The sequence below is a fragment of the Heloderma suspectum genome, chromosome 7 (genome assembly GCF_057233095.1).
Source record: "Heloderma suspectum isolate Gila_16-S chromosome 7, 16-S_ref, whole genome shotgun sequence".
Classification (NCBI taxonomy): domain Eukaryota; kingdom Metazoa; phylum Chordata; class Lepidosauria; order Squamata; family Helodermatidae; genus Heloderma; species Heloderma suspectum.
The window spans coordinates 37,426,377-37,444,216 of NC_139464.1; the positions used below are offsets into that span (position 1 = coordinate 37,426,377).

The 17,840-nt window shown below is 44.0% G+C and overlaps 1 protein-coding gene across 1 annotated transcript; it reads right to left on the reverse strand.

The window, feature by feature from the left end:
- Positions 1-371: 371 nt before the first annotated feature.
- Positions 372-16,232, reverse strand: RTCB (RNA 2',3'-cyclic phosphate and 5'-OH ligase). The gene is made up of 12 exons (XM_084809685.1): positions 16,008-16,232; positions 13,305-13,383; positions 12,259-12,326; positions 11,286-11,385; positions 10,010-10,166; positions 8,454-8,610; positions 7,147-7,306; positions 6,748-6,923; positions 4,717-4,905; positions 4,213-4,323; positions 3,297-3,416; positions 372-2,076 (listed from the first exon to the last, which is right to left on the reverse strand). Exons 1-12 carry the CDS (start codon positions 16,098-16,100, stop codon positions 1,969-1,971), a joined length of 1,518 nt encoding a protein of 505 aa, XP_084665811.1. The 5' UTR covers positions 16,101-16,232; the 3' UTR covers positions 372-1,968.
- Between the last annotated feature and the right edge of the window lie 1,608 nt (positions 16,233-17,840).

Sequence of the window (17,840 nt, forward strand, 5' to 3'; positions counted from 1 at the left end):
ATTTCTCCTATGGAAGATGCTCAACAGCTTCTACATTTCTTTGAGAGTTTAATTTTACCAAGATGCCCTCTATTGACTGGTTTGATTTCCACCACTTACAAGAAAAAGAAAGGCACTACCTTTGTATAGTGACATGTATAGTCATGTCGCTGGTGACATGTATAGTCACCAGTGTTATCCTATACATGTCTACTAAGTCCTATTGGATTCAGTAGGCTTACTCCCAGCTAAGTGAGTAAAGGATTACAGCCTCAGATAAATAAAATGAAAGGAGAGGTGACTTGTAAGGTTCAAGGTTAACTATTCTTAGAAAGTGGCATTAACAATGCAAGGATCACCATGGTATTCAAACAAATTTTCTGTCTTGCCTATACATACGAAAGTAATTTATTTTGAATGAAAGGTAAGTGACAACACTACACGGGGACTTTGACATTCTCCATTTTATTTAGAAGTTTCAAGACTTCTGCTCCAGAAATCTGCTTCCAGGAAAATACAAATGCATGACTTTGCCAGTGTCAGATCATGCTTGCTGTGGTCAACAGCCCATAAAGCAACCCCCATAAGACCGCCATCATCTTTTCAAAATCCAAATCCTTACAATGGGTGTACAGTAAACGTCAAAAAAAAGAAGCAGCAGCAGAGCAAGACTTACACTAATCCTGCTGAAGTCACCCTAACCTGTCCCTCAACAGAGGTAAACCGTAGATGGACCTGCCTCTTGACCCTAATGTGTGCCTACCATAGAATCCCTTTTGCCCTGGTGCTGCTCCTAGTCAGCCGTAGTACGTATCTGCAAAGAGCAACTCCTCTGCAGCTACGAGGCCCAGACAAACTTCTCCTCCCATATACAGGCATACCAGTTTGCTGTGCCAAAGTGTAAGCTAGATCATCTACCTATAACATAAACTTACAATGAGTAGCCTGAAAACAGCAAGACCGGTGGGTAAATTGTTCAGCTTGCTATTTCAAGAGGCAAACTTGAAGAGGCAGTGTTGCTTATGTACACTGACTATCCAGACCCTGTGAGTGATGAGATGCAGTGGAAGACAGGGCTCTTGTACCTTTAACACTTGCTCAGATGATGTTTCTTATCTCGACGTAATTTGGACATGAGCCGATTGTGTCAAAGCAGTTGCTGAATAAAGTAGCCATGTCTCCTACAGTATTTGGTTGTCCTAGTCATGAAGGGTATCAAGGGGAAGTTGGTTTCTCTTCAGGTACTGACTGTGGCGTGTGCACAGAACCTGCTGCTCCTGGTATATCCTCAAACATATAAAGGGAAAAGACAGCTGGTGTAAATGTACCCTCACACACTCAACAGTGCCCCATGTTAGTGCAGAGGACTGCGTTTATGGGAGCAGCTATTCGGTCATGGACTTTTACAGCAGAGTAGTTGTGGCTGTTGTGAAGTCACACTGATGAATGGCGTTAATCAGGCTTTATTACAACTCACAGTGCACAAATATTCTCTTTAGACTGCGTAGAGCATTTGTCCACAGCAGAGCTTCGCACATGCCAACAGTTGAATTCAGTACATGGTATATTACAGGGGAGGAGGGGAACTGCTGAAGACAGGAAAAAACAACCAGTTTGCTCTGCAACACACTAAGCCTTCTTGCAGATTGGTGGCAATTCAAATTCACATTGGTTAGAATCCCACTAGGACAGCAGATTGTTATTTGCCCTCAACTGAACAATCTGCAAAGGTGTTTTTAGGTTGCTGCTAAAGGGAATTGAACCAGTTTCAGACATCACTCCATAAAATCAAAAGGGTAACATGTCTCAGATCATCCCTTCCTCAAAACAAATACAGAATTGTCTGGGCACACCTTACTTCCAAGAGTTCTAACAAAAAGTCTGTCAGTCTGAATGCTCCATCTAGATGGAAACATAACCATCAAGCACTTTGGGTGGGAAGAGGTCTTGGGCAAGGACAGTGCTGGCCTGTTTCTGTGGAAGGCTTCCTTAGCCTTTGATGACTGCAATGGGTCTCAGTTTAATGGCTTTCTTGCTGATGCCAGCTGCATGGCAGGTGTTCACCACATCTGTCACATTCTTATAAGATTCTGGCGCCTAGGATAAATGAGATGTAAGAGAGAGAGTTAACAGGAGACCTTTTTATACCAATGATTAAAATATGAATTTCCATTCCACATCATTCAAAGAAGGCATGAGGCAGTTTACAGTATACATAAGGCTCTAAATACAAGCAGATATTCATAAGATGAATACAGTGTGAAAATAAAAAAACTTTAATTTTTGTAATTGGATTGCATTTTAATCTAAGCAAAATAACTCAAACTAATCTCAGATAAGCTCTCCAAATATGCCCTTAAAGAGGAATGCCTTCCCTTGCTTTCTAAAAGCCTCAAGACTTGTGTTAACGGGTGTTTATTTTGGCATATTCAACAAGGTGGGTGCCACCATTGAAAAGCCTCTTCATCTTCCTACAGTAGCTCCCTCCATAAATAGAAGGCCTTCAGCAAGTCTGCACTTGCCAGTCTTAAGGGACAGTGAGACCATTCATGAAATATTCCATTATTCAGTTCATGTCAGATTACATTGTCCTTTTTTGAATAGATATTCAATATATTTCCCTCTCTCCTTTTAAAAAGTGTATATAGAGCCAGCAAAAGAACTAATCAGAGGGAAGTGCATATTGTATATAGCCATATACTTACCTATTATATGGATACAAAGGAAGGGAGGCTCAGAAGGCAGCAACAAGGGAGAGGGCCTTCTCAGTGGTGGCCCCTCAAATGTGGAATGATCTCCCTGCTGAGGCCCACCTGGTGCCAACATGGTTATCTTTTCTGTGCCAGGTTAAGACCTATCTTTTTTCTCAGGCATTTGGCTGCATATGATGAGGGCTTTTTTAATCGGTACTGGATCTGCCTAGTGGTTATGGTGATAGCTCAAAGTTGTTTTTAGATAGATGTTGTCTCCATGTATAGCGTTAGTTTGTGTGTTTTATGTAAATGGTTTTTAAACTTTGTATACTGTGTTTTAATGGTTTTTAATTTTTGTAATGCCCAGAGAGCATTAGCTATGGGGCAGTGTAGTAGTAGTAGTAGCAGCAGCAGCTATTAGAAGAAGAAGAAGAAGTTGCTGTTGTCCCCAAATAAGAGAAGGGGGAAGAAGCAGGTAACTCAGGTAATTCTTCCAGACTGAAATTATTAACAGCTCCTGCTGTGGAAGATTCTGATGAAATGTACTGTCCTCATTCAATGACGGCTGCCAGGAAGTCCACCCCAGAAGTGCATTCTCCCAAAGAAAGCATTTAAATAGCTTACTTCTTCCATGACCAGTTTAGGGGAAGCAACACGGATCGCAATCCCCATATCTGCCAACTTGTCCAACACATCCTGGAAATCCAAATTGCGCCGAGATTTGGCGCGGGACAACGCACGGCCCTACAGGACAATGTTATTATTTTAGTTACTACAATAATCTTTGAGTGAAGCAAGCATGGACAGACACAAAGAGCATGCCAGTTACATGTGGCTTGGGCCATTTTGTTCCAATGAATGAAGCAGACCCTCTGGCTTCTAGACATGCATCTCTCAAACTTTGTAAAATCACTCCCCTTATCTAAATATCCTAAACAAACTGCTGCTTGTACATCTCTTGGTCCCTACATACTTCCCCATTACATCACTTTAACTGGGACCACAGCTGCTGGAGATTCACGACCCCATTCCTCCTCCTTTTGAGATCCCAGTGGGATCAAACCCACCCTTCAGGAAACACCGGGCTTTCTCTGGTTACAGACCTACAGTCTACATGACAAAATAGCCAATCTTTCAACATTAGGGCTCCTGTACCTATTATGTAGAAGACATACATTCAGCAAGTACAGCTTGTCATGTCACAGTACTGTAGTGGTCTGAAAAGCTGTACTATGCAAAATTCACATACCTATACAACTATTTAAAGGTACAGGAGACTGATGTTGAAAAAGCTGACCATTCCTTCAACACATAAGGTTGTTTAATTCCCTGTACTGTTGCCATCTCAAGTTAGAGAAAGGAAGTGTTCTGAAGTCAAGTTATGTTTCACATGCATACCTCGGGATAATAGGATGCGTTTATACCAGGTACCCTTGAAAATGCTGCACAGTACAGCCTTACTGACATGTCACTGAGCTTCATACAAGTGTGAAGTTGGAAGCTCTCAAGTCAAAGAGATCCAAATTGCTTTGCTACTCACTGCTCCATGGCAGGTGGTTCCAAAGGTTTCAGTCATCCCTTGGTCTGTACCAGTAAGGACATAGCTGCAAGTTCCCATTGTTCCACCAATCAACACTGGCTGGCCAGTCAGCTGCAGACACACACAAAAGAGATGCCAAGTCAAAATGAGAGGTACCCCGAAGCTGCAAGAATATACTGCTCAACAAGGAGGGCTACCGATTCACATTAATCCACTCAAGGTCCAATTCCCATTAGTAGACCAAGGAAATCTGAGACATGAGGGCATACACAGTGGGAGCATGTTTGGAAATTGCAGCACAGCACAAAAGTACTATAGTAGACATTGAGAGGTGAGGCCAGGTGGAAGGTTGTGCAGGCATTTGTGTGTGGGTCAATCAGAACGGTGCACAAACACACACCAAGTTGTAGGAACAGATCAGTGGAAGTCCACTACCAGGACAAGGACTAACATTATTTCCTCGAACTGCAAGTGCTAGGAAGAGATAACACAGCCATCTCATACTTGGTAATCCACAGCTATGAGGGGGTGGTGAGGTGGGAAAGCTCTGGTTGATCCTTTCCTGTGCACCAACAAGGTCTGCTCTTTTCCTTCTACCACGTGCTGCTCTACTTTGGCAATGTTGTGAGACACATCGTAGATCACGTGCATATCCAGATCATCAGGAGTGGTATTGAAGACTTTGGCAAATGCCTAGAAGACATTACAGACAAATGAGGTACATCGGAGGTGGGGGTGGTGGAACACAGGACCAGGGTTGTTTCTGGAAACTGGCACTTCAGGCAAGTAGAAGATATTTGTAACCCTTTCCCCATCCCTCAGTTAATGTCTGGTTTTCCTTCAGGTTCCCTATACCCCAAGAGTGTGTTGTAATCCTTTTGTCTTGGATAGTTGTTTTCTAGGGCTTTTATTGACGTCAGGGGAAGAAAGACTTCAAACTTGTGAGATTTACTTTGGCTTTTTACTAGAATCAAGAGATCTGCCAGGAGCAGGCATTCAGAATTTGTTTTGAATATGAGAACTGAATTGAGCTCAGTTCTTCCACACGAAGCCCAACCCTGGTTACACATGCTCCACGGCTTTCTTCATTTCAGCAGTATAGTTTGGGAGGGGGGCAGTAGTTTTGTTGTTGCCATTGTTTAACAGTTAGGCGTCAGAAATCCTTGCCAATCAAATCACCCAGAGAACTATTAGTAGATCCCAATCTACCTTTTGCCCTCCCCTGGCCTACCTCATCATCTGAACTGCGGGGGAAAACACATCGCCACTACATTAGTAAACTGCTGAATGCACAGCCTGGGGCTGGTGGCAGCGGAAGGACAGCATCCCGTTCAGAATAACCCCAGGCTGACTCCCTAGCACCTGTCTCCCCAATGTCCTCACATTGCTCTATTGCACAGAACTCACCAGCTTAAAGTTTAATGGGAAAAAAAAATATGTTCTCAAAGAACATGTTGTTTGTTAAATGGGTCCCAGTTCCATTCACACACTGTTTGCAAGCAAACATTTAGGCACGATACCAACAATCCTCAAGCCAGTAAGGACAGCCTCCTCTAGCCTTCCCCAAGCTGGTACCCTCCAGAACTCCCACATATCCCAGTCCAACACATCTAGAGGGCGCCAAGTTGGGGAAAGCTGCTGGCCTACCCTTTTGGATGTGGAGTAAAATGGACAGCAAATGTAAGGTCAAAAAACAAGCATGTCGCTTCCAAAATGCACTTCTAGAGCAGCCATCCCCAACCTCGTGCCCTCCAGTTCTTCTGGAGGGCACCTGACCACTGGCCATGCTGGCTAGGGCTAATGGAAGTTTAGTCCAAAACATCTGGAAGGCATCAGGTTGGGGAAGGCTGTACTAGACTGGAAAAAGTGCAGAAGAGGGCAACTAAAATTATCAAGGGGCTGGAGCATCTCCCCTGTGAGAAACGGTCACAACAGCTTGGATTGTTTAGCTTGGAAAAATGGAGGGTAAGGGGAGACATGACAAAGTTGTACAAAACTATGCATGGTGTGGAGAACGTGGATAGGGAGACATTTCCCCCCTCCCCCTCAAAATACTAGAACCCAGGCTCATCCCATGAAGCTGACTGGTGGGAGAATCAAGACAGATAAAAGGACTTCTTCACAGCAGCACATAGTTAAACTACAGAATTCGCTTCCACAAGGTGTAGTCATAGCCACCAATTTGGATGGCTTTAAAAGGACGTTGGACAAATCCCTGGAGGAGAAGGCTACTAGTGGCTACTAGTCCTGATGGCTATGTGCTACCTCCAGTCCTAGAGGCAGTGAGCCTATGTACAACAGTTGCTGGGGAACATGGGCGGGAGGGTGCTGTTGCACTTGTGTCCGTGGGTTCCTGGTCGACAGCTGGTTGGCCACTGTCTGAACAGAATGCTGGACTAGATGGACCCTTGGTCTGATCCAGCATGGCTCTTCTTATGTTCTTAGACAGTTATGTTTATCTTATGGCGAAGATGGCTATAATTAAACCAGTGCTCAGCCCAGCCTCCGTGTTTTTGTTTTTAAAAGGAAGCTCACCTGTCTAGTGAGGAAAGTCATGGAGGAACGATTGACCCACGCATAGTTTCCAGCTGCTGCCATTCCCTTCAAGTAATCCTGTCCCTCCTGAGAAGCAATCCTGGCACATGCCAGCTGGCGGTCATTCACGGTGATCTTGTCCCGTTTCATAGCTTTCTCCATAGCTACCAGGGCATCTATGAGGAAGAAAAGCCAAACTTATCAAATTCAGTGCAAGCCCTTGACAAACCAAGCTGGACCAGCAGGCACTAAAGAGATCTGCAGATTCCCCACCTGTAAATTAAATGCACGTAGACTGCACATTATTCCCCTGTGGCTGTCTGCAAGGAAGACCGCCAGCCACTGACGTTTTCTGTTTAATTTCCAGGACAAAAAACAAAAAGAGCGCCTAAATCATACCTGTAGCTACTTGGTGGCCAAGGCCTCTGCTGCCACTGTGGATCATCACACACACCTGCCCCTTGTGGTCTATGCCCATCTTCCTGGCAGCGTACTCATTATAAATGTCATCCACAACTTGGATCTCAGCGTAATGGTTTCCTGCTCCCAATGTCCCCAGCTGTCAAAACAGAATGGAACAGCTTAGCAATTAACTGAGCAAACATCGAGAGGAAGCAAAGTGGAAGGACTGAAGTTCCCACGAGAGAGGCCGAGACAACAGCCTGCCAGTCTTTAATGGCAGGGGTGGGCAGGAAGTAAATCTCCAGATGTTTTGGACTTCAACTCCCAGCATTCCTGACCATTGGCTATCCTGGCAGGGACTCTGGTAGTTGAAGTCTGAAAAATATGGAGATCTATCTTCTTCCCATCCCTGTTTTATACCACACTATATATCTCTAGAGAAAAAGGTACTGCTCAGAGCATAGGATGTGGTAAGAAGTTTGAAGTCTACCTCAGCACAGGCAGTACTGAATTGCAAAATACTTGTTCCAGCCTAAAACTATAAGAATGTAAGTTTCCTTGTTGCATCACACTAAAGGTCCATGTAGACCAGCAATCATCTTCATCTACAGCTAAACAGGTGCCTCTGGAAAGTTCAAACACGGGGCTTTAGGGAGAGTACCTCCATTTACCAGATGTTGAGGAAGAGTTTATTTATTTATTTCTCAAACCTCTAAGCCATTTTCAAAATATTTCCTTCTCCCCACAAAGCGGCATAAAACAAGGAAAGCAGAAATATTAAAATACAGATTCAATAAAGCAGCACACTGATGATTAAAACATGCGAAATTCAAAGCCAGTCAATCAAAAGGTAAAACCTGAGCACAACAGAATGCTCAGGCGAACTGAGATAAAATGATGTTAAGGGCCCATCTGAACAATGACAGGGAGGGATTTCCATAAATAAGGGGCCACTGCTGAAAAGGTCCTGCTGCCTCTGTACATGGAGGTATCATTTGCAGCTATTCCAATCCTCCCCCCACCCCAAACCAATTAATTCCATAAGTGGATCATGCTTCCAACACACTAACAAAATAGTACACCGTAACTTTTCTTCTTTCAGGAAATTCCTTGATACTACTTAAACACCAGGATGCGGGGCACATCATAGTTCTTTTGAGAATTAAGTCTACCAACTAGTCCAGCTGCTTAGATCAGGATCTTTAGTCAACCTTTATTTTCCTTGCATGCCCCTGCTCTCCTGAAATCAACCCCTGAAGCTAGCATGAAGTGTGAACCCAACATCGTATCTGGAGACCACTTACCTGAGGCAAGCCCCTCTTTTTAGCCCTTGCAGAGACTTTATTTGGATCAGCTTGCAGCATCCTCCCATACTCTTCACAGTGCTCTTTATCTTCGGCCCAGGCATAGCCTTCTCGTAGGGACCAGTCTACTCCCATCTCCAGAGCTTCCTCCAAATCTCTGGGGGGTGAGAGACAGAGTGTTTCATTAAGGATTCCCAAGACAAAATACAGGATGGAACGTAGCAATGACTCACTGCTGCATCTTGCCACACAACCAGAACACTGCTAAGGGAGCAAAAGAAGGCTTATACACACTCCCCGCTCCCCAAATTAGTGCACTTTATGGATACCAGAAACCTGCAGTCACTGCTCTTTTCAGAGAAATCAGGACACCCTCATAGCCAGAGTTAGCTATGACACAGCCCATTGTGTCAAGAGCCCTTCCAAGCATGTGTGCTCCGGCACCAGTCCCTCTCCCTTCCCAGCAAAGAACGTGCTGGATAGTATTGGAGTCTACATTCCTGCACTAGAGAGGAAAAAGGAGCTTTGGAAGACTTCCTCGCTACTTGCCTGCCATTGGCAAGGAATTGCAATGAAGCACGTGCTTAAGGCAAGTGTAGGTGCCCTCCAGATGTTTTGGACTACAACTCCCACAATCTCCTATCACTGACCATGCTGGCTGGGGCTGATGGGAGTTGTATGTCAAAACATCTGGAGGGCACCAGGTTGCCTACCTCTGGTTTAAAGGGCTGGCAAGTATAAGGCTGTCTCTACAGAAGACAAGAAATGCCCGGATGCAAGAATAGCAGTGAAAATCTCACCTTTTATCAATGGCTGTGAATTTTGGGGAGACTCAGCTGGGCTGTTCATGGACATGGGATTGATTCACCCAGTCCTTGTCTATATGCCGTTTTTCTTCCTTTCCTGTTTACCTATGAGAATTAGGATCAGCCGCGACTGAACTACTTTGCCAGTTCCAATGAGGCAGAGGAGCACATTGCAGCTATCTAGTGCAGGGGTGGGTAACTTGCAGCCCCCTAGATGTTTGGGCCTACAACTTCCATGACCCCTCACCATTGGCCGTACCAGCTAGGGCAGGTGGGATTTGGAGGCCGAAACATCTAGGAGGGCCATAAGTTGCCCACCCCGATCCAGTGGATTATGCTCACCCATCACTTCTTTGGACACCAAAACGTTTGGACAACGAGGCACTTAGCTGCTAAGCAACTACAGTCACAAGCACCCAAACCAGCAACTGTGGCTGGCTGAAATGCAGAACCCAGTGGCAGCTGTAATGGCCATGCCCTAGGAAGGGGAATTGAGACTGAGACATCCAAGTCAGGAGCCGGGCACCCATAGTCAGGCACCTACCCCTGCCTTAAGCACTTGCTTCACTGCACTGCTAGATTCTTGCTTCTACGAAACGATAACTCTGCTTGCCACTATATAGATAAAACCATTCAGGATTCCAAATGCATGGGTAGATTACTAGTAACCATGCAGGCATTTATTTTCTCTCTCTTGCCAGCATCTCAGCCAAATGGTTCCACTGGAGAAAATATAGAGTTTACTCTTACTTGGCATTCATGGGGATGACACCCTTGGATCCCACACCAACAGGAATGTGGTCAAACATGGACTGTGCAAGCTGCTCCTTCACTGGTTGGACATCGCACTCATCAAGGTTGGTACGCAGCAACCTTACACCACAATTGATGTCAAACCCTACACCACCTGCAGCAGTAAACACAACACACCCTTCAAATTCAACTCTATAAGCCATATGCGCAGCTGTTAGTGCTAGGAACACAGAACAAATTAACTGTTACGATTAAATGTTTTACAAGAGCAGTTACGATTAGATCATGCCTAGCAAACTGACATATACTTCACAGATTTGGACAAGTATAATCCCCTCTGCACTAACTCAGAAGGTAAACCTTACAGAAATATAGCACTTCATGGATCTTTTGATTAAGGAGGCAGGATATGCAGATTTCATAAGGTTTATTTCAGGCCATGATTACACTTAAACAATATATACTTATTACTCCAAGGAAAGCCTACTTGTTCCTAAATGTATAAAGCTCACTTCAGAGTAATTTTTTTTTAACTAAACTTACATTACTGCATTATTGTTAAATACATACTAGGCATGGAGTCCAAAAAGACCAGTGAGCAAATAAGATCACTGACATTGGCCAAAAGATGTTCTGGGACCACTTTCTCCAATATGTATCTCCCTGCTCTTTTAAATGAGCAGGGAAGTCCTTTGAGAGTGTGAGAAACTTTTCCATAGTGGCATCCACACTGTGTAACTCACTGCCAGATAAGCCTACTTGGTTCCATCACTGTTAGTTTTCCAACAACAGGTGAAAATGTGGCTTTCTTTTTTTAAATATGTTGAACTGGCCAATTGTTCTTTATGTGGAATTTACTTAGCTGTGCTTTTATTTTGCTGTGTGGTTTTTAAACATTTTGGGTGTTTTTGTAAAGAGTTTTACTGTTTTAGGTTTTTGATGTATCATTCTTCCATGGCAGAGAATGTGGTACAAAGATGTTGTTTTGTTTTTTTTAATGAGATAGGTTTATCCCTCTTTTAGAGAAACAGCAAACATCTGCATTTTCTCAAAAGCTAGAGTGGTGCTGGAAACATCCCAGTTGTCTACAGAGGCCCAAGAGTACACTGCTTAGGAACTATGGGTTAATTGACAGTTTACTTATGATCCATCTACAATGTAGCTGCACCTGAAGAATACTGTGAAAATATATTTTGCTTTTGCAGCTGCTTTCAATACACATAGCTGTCAAGGCTCCCTCTCAGCACAAACGGCATTACACAAAAGCCCATACCTGGTGATACCACTGCTTCTGGGTCATTCATATCAAAAGCAGCCATGTTACCAATGGCAAACCCATAGCCAGAATGGACATCAGGAAGCCCTATCGATCTCTGAAATACATTAAAAAAAGAAAAACAATCAGTCTTAACATGGGAACAGATGAGGTCTCTATGACATTAAGAACTCAGCTCTCCTTGCTCTGCCTCGGACCCATAGAAAAGTGTGCAAAAAGCCAACACCTCTTGTTTCTAACAAAGGTATCTGGAGATGCATGAAGGGAAGTTCACAAATGTAGATACTAATAATGGCAAGATGCAAGTAGATGGATAGATTCATTTCAGAAAGTAGTGGTGAATGTAGACATGCGGTTGACAGCTTGGCTTTGATTGCTCAAGTTTACTCATCAATAAACTGTCCCGACAGGTCAGTTTAATGATGTCTGACAGCATTCTAAGAAGAATGGAAGGGCTATTGCTGCAAATAGGGGTGCTGGAGAAATTCGAGATGGATTAAAATGAGCTTGGATTTCTAAGAATCCAACCTGCAGAATCTGCTGCAGAGCGACCCCCTCAGGCCCTGTGGAGTCTGTGGACTTTCGAATGATTTTTTTTTTACTTTCCTGAAATTTATGCATATAAATCTGTAGAAAAATACATAAGTTTCTGCTGAGGAAACGTAGACTGGAATGGGGGACAGTACGCTAAATGTTATGTACTGGGGTAAATTATGCAAATACTTAAGTAAATACTTACGTATTTTTCCGCATGACGAAAAAAAAATATTCGCATCTGTCTGTGGGCGGATGACAGAACAAAAGGCACCTGATAATCCGCAGACCACAGAGTAGATTTTACACAGTCTGCACATTCCTAGCTGCAAATGCAGCTCACTTCTCACTACAAAGTAGAATCCTAGGGTGCGATCACTTCCTATGGGACTTCCATTCTTTATCTAAGGGATAAGTCTCCAAAGAAGCCACTCACATGAACAATGCCAGGCAGTGCAGCTACATTTCCAATTTGCTTCATGGCTGGCAGGAAGCCACCAGCACCTGAAAAAGGAGGGGAAATTATTTCTGTTTCCTATCAAAGGAATCTGGTTATACTGGACTGCAACCATAATTACATTTCCCTTCCTTGAAACCTTGCATGTCTGTGTTACAAAGACTGACAACTGCATTGTGAAGCACTACGTCAGGGGTCCCCAATGGGGTGCCCACAAGTGCCATGGGGACCTCCAGTGGCCACCCCAAAGCTCTCCCCTCCCTGCCCCCTTAAAAAAAATGTTTTAATTAAAACCTTGGAAAATGTTATGGCAAACTTTCTTCTCTCCTTTTCTAGCCTCTAGCCTTGCGCTCTCTCCCCTCGCCTTGCTGTTTCCCCCCTCTCTCCCAGCCTTTAGCTTTGCTATTTCTCTCCCTCACCCTTCACCTCATTGTTGACTAGCCAGGACCCCAAGGCAGCCATTAGGTGACTAGCCACATCCTCCGTGAGAGCCATTTTGTGGTGGTGCCCACAGGAGGTCCTCAAATTCCCAAATGTGCCCACAGGCCCAAAAAGGTTGGGGACTCCTGTACTACGTGGAGCAGGCATAAGATGAGATATGACCAAAAACACAGATGTTTCAAAGCTAGGATTAAGGGGTGTATGGCTTTATTTCAACGATTTAACATTCCTTCATCTTGCCACAAAGTACTAGCAAGTTAAGCAAGCAGAATTAAGCAGCATAACACCACATTTATTTTCTGCTCCAAAACCAAGCATGCTTCACAAAATAAATAATTTGTTCATTTTATTTTGATATATTGAAGACAGAGGGAATATTTACATACAGCCCCCTAAATACTTTTCTTCAGTTAAGATTAATTCTACAGTACCTGAACATGTAAGGAGCCCTGAACTCCAACTGTATTAGTTGAACATATGATGGGTCTGCATTAACTGAAGGAGAAGCAAGCTGCTTTGGAGTTGGGATTCCAGGCATACATATCAGAAACAAATGAGATTGGGTGGAAAGAGCATAAACATACCTCCACCGCGGCATGAATTCCTTAACTCTTCAAACATAAGCTTCTCTAAAGGATCGTTCACGTAGAATACACCCTCCACCTAGAGACAGACAGAAAAATGAGGAAAAGGGAGAAAAATGCATCACGCTCAGCGCTACATTCAAACAGAAGGTGGAAAGTAACTGTATCTAGCAGGTGACACGTTCTTTTCACATTTATGGCTGTTTAAAAGTTGCTCCTAGTAAAGGTTTAGATGGCCTAAAATTAAGAAACTAATAAAGCTTTGGCGAAGATGAGTTACAGAGGGAAGAATTACAAAATTCTTCCCAATAGCCAGAATTTTGAATACCTTGATTCACGGAAAAGAATATATATTCTGGGCCACACTGGGCACCAATACCGTAGTTGTGGCTTTGTTTAGCAAACTTCAATTAGAGCTCAAAAGGGAGAGCTGTAACCTACTAGGTTATCTAACCCTTTGATGACATCCATCATAAAGTATTGTTGTTACAGTACTGAGATTGCTCTTGAATGTTTCTGCTCATTTTTGAGAGCATGCCTCTAAACTACTAACAGCCCCAACATCTCCTCAGACCTTCCTTGTGGGGTCCTACAGATTCCCATCCTACTGCTCAATGAATGTATGATGCTACAGTGTAAGAACGTGGACAATATTTGAAGGCGATGCTGTTGTTGTGCTAACGATACCCAATCTTTTGTTCTGACTCAGGTTCTGCAATCTTAAGAGCTCATTCATTGTTTAGCTGCTACTGTAGGCTGGATGCAGGAATCAACAGAAGTAGAGCCAAAGTATGCCTAAAATACTGATGGTTGGTAGCCCTTTCTACATAGCAGGAAATACAGTAACTTCCATCAGCAATGGCGATCTGCCTCACCATCAAACTGAAGCGGCTTCAGATTATAATTGTTAAGATCCATATCTTAAAATGCATACCAATTTCATTTCCAAACAGTTAGAAATAAGTTAAAGCCTAATGTTCATTTCACTAGACAAATAGGGTTCCAAAAGAACCTGGGTCAAATACAGCTTTTGGGGATGAAGCTGCTATAAAACTGGCAAGCAGACAAACATTCAAGAGTGAGCTTGACGTAGATTTTTAAATGCATATTGATGATACCTATTTAAGAGTAATTTACACAGCAATTTCAGGCTACAAGTGCTTTACCATTCTACCTTGCTGAACCATATTAATTCAGTTTCCTACTTTAAATAGTAGAGATTTGTGTGAACATTTTATGAAAATGCTGTAATACCTTTTTGTTTTGGCTGATGCTCGAGGAGGGGCACATAATTACAACAGTACTGGTGCATGTGTGAAGGTTAGCAAACAATGGACTCTGTGTTTACCAAGTTGTGTATTGTTTCATGCAGTACCTTATGAAGATTTGTTTTTGCTTTTTAAAAAACACTGCTGTAAGCTAGAATAATAAATTTAACAAAATTAGTGCTTTCTACCTCTCCCTGCCTTCCCCAGGTCCTCCTGCAAACTGCCTCATCTTTTTCTTCTAAATCTTGCACATTCCTCAAACGCATAGGGCCTGGATAGTGGCCACTCCACCATCAGCTGGGGGCCGGGGATTTTTACCCCCTTCACAATTCAGGTCCTCATCTCCTTTCAAATCATTGCCCTTCAACATACCAAAGCCCCATACAAATTCAATGCACTCAGCTCAAACACAGAAAATTGGATGGTGGGGGAGAATCCAGCCCTTTATTCCTCCAATATGACTATCATTCATTCCACTGATACATGGGAAAGCATCTAGGTTTAGCTCTGGTTGGCTGTATATGTTTATGAAACTTACGGACCACCCTCCATCATTTAATCCCAGGGCAGCTTACTACAATAAAAATAGTGATATCTATCCATCATATACTATAATGCACACACACACACACATCATGCATGTAGAGGTAGCATGTGATTATATATATATATAAAACACTTTTATATACCAGTAGTTTTCTGGGCCAAATTCAAGGTGTTGGTTTTGACTTTTAAACCCCTATATAGTTCCGGCCCAGCCTATCTTAAGGAGTGCCTCCAGCAACACCAGACAGGCTGTGCAACAAGATCAGCCTTGCATGGCTTTCTCTCTGTCCCATCAGCCAGGATGGCTAGACTGGTGAGGACGAGGGAGAGTGCCTTCTCTGTGGAGGCCCCCACTCTGTGGAATTCCCTCCCTATGGAACTCCGCCATGCCCCCTCTTTAATGAGCTTCCGCCACGCATTAAAAACATGGGTGTTCAGGCAGGCATTTGGGCTGGGTCAGGGTATTTTTAGAAATATGATGTTTTTATTGTAGACTTTTGTTGTTTTAAACTGTTTTATTATACGCTTGTACATCGCCCGGAGTGGCTGGGTGACCAGCCACATGGGCGATTAATAAATAAAATAAATAAATACACACACACGTATGTATTACACACACATATAGAATAAGGGCTTAAGGATAACAGAACCCCAGAGTAAAGCAACCTCAATCAACTACACAGTATGTTAGCAGCCATTCCCGTCCCCCGACCCCTTTGCCGCACGTGCGAGGAGCCGCTGGCCATACTCATTCGTGAGACAGCACTCTGCACATGCTCAGGGAAAGCCTTAATCATCACTTCTCGTGCTCCCTCATTAATCAGGTTCTGGGAGTAAGCGGTAGCTCAGATTAACCTGGCACGGACATTCCCCCCCCACCCCAACTCACGTTCATGTTGGGCACGAAGCCCTTCTTGATGCGCCAGCAATTCTTGTCCAGCTTATCCAGATACTGGAGCTCGTCATTGTAGCTTCTGCTCATGATGATGGCGGCGGCGGCGGCGGCGGCGCTGGAGATCCCGAGCCGGCCCCGGTCCCTTTCGCTGACGCCGGAGGGCTCAATTCAGCCACATCCACACACGCTCCGCTCAGCGCCACTACGGAAGCCGAAGAGGCTGTGCGCACCCTCCCTAGAGGCGTCTGCGGGGGAAATATTCCTTGACGGACCAGGAAGCTCTCTTCATCCCTCTTCCTTTTCTCCTGCGCCCCCTGCCCACGGGCCACAGGTGCCTATTCTTGCAGCGCCGCCTAGAGTCTGCTTACGGCAACGCGTTGAATCCCGCTAGCCGGGGGAGGACGAAGCTTCGGGGGATGGGGGGTAGCCACGTGCCCTCTTTTTCAGGGGAGAGCCCTCGATTTTGAGGGAAGCGCCTGGGCAGCAGGCTGAGTAAGGCACACAGGTCACCGCACTAGAGTGAGATGGACTGTATTTCTATTGACTTACAGAAATTATTTCTAAACTTGCATGCTTATATATAAAGTAGCCTATACAGATTTTATGCAGATGTGTGTCCTCTTTGTCGGTGATGGATGTTCTCTTTTTGGCAGCTCTCAAATGGCCGCCCTAGCGGTAAAAGAAGTACAAAGGAAGATAATTACACCAATAAGAAATCTTTGAATTGGAGCTCTCGCCCAATTAAAGACGTTGATTAATTTAGTTTTATGAGTCTCAGTCAATTGATTAATTGACCAATTAAATCTGCATACAGATAAAACCATACGACAATGCACTTAGATAAAACAAACAAAGATAGCTGTACTGGTCCATAAGGAGGGAATCCAGAGTTTGGGCAATATATCACAGAGGTGCAGAACCTTTTTCAGCCAGAGGGCTGAGTTACATTTTGGAGGAGCTCTCTGGCCCTGCCCACCTTCTAGTGGTGGGGGAGGCCAAAATACCACCATATTATAGTTTAAGGGTGCAATCCTACGCATGTTTAGACAATAAAAAGTTTCTTAATAAGATTGTGCCCCCATAGGATCATAGAATAGTAGGTTTGGAAGGGGCCTATAAGACCACTGAGGCCAACCCCCTAAAGCTCTTACATCCAGTAACTCAGCCTTCGGAGAAGCATTTCAACCTGTTAGAATGTGGGAAAGACTGCATAAACGCCAGGAAATCACCAAACAGTTAGTGATTAGGAGCATCTCTACACCAGCCTAAAATCCAGCATTTAAAACAGGGCTTTCTGCTTCCATTTTAAATGCAGGATCACGGCAGACTCCATTTACACGTGTTCCCCCCCCCCCTGCGCTTTCCCCCTCATCTGAGTCTTCCATATGTTTCATTATACAGCTGCTAGATGGCGATGTGGTCTAGCTCCTCTTATTGCAGCTTTTCCTCTTTTCACAAGGGAACTCAAGTGGAACTCAAGCATTGTAATTTGATAGCTCATTCTCTCCAATCTAAAGCGGGTCCTTTATATGATGTCGTCAACCTCCAGGGTGACTTCCACAGTAAATGACCTTTATTCTGTTTGTTTGTTTTTTAAATGGAGATAATGAGCTATTAAATTACAGCATTCGAGTTCCACTTGAGTTCCCTCGTAAAAAAGGAAAAGCTGCAGTAGAGGAGGTAGACCACAGTGCCATTTAGCAGCTGTATAATGAAACATATGAAAGACTCAGATGGGGGGAAAGCGGGGGGGGGGAACACGTGTAAAGGGAGTCCGTCATGATCCTGCATTTAAAACAGGAGCAGAAAGCCCTGTTTTAAATGTGG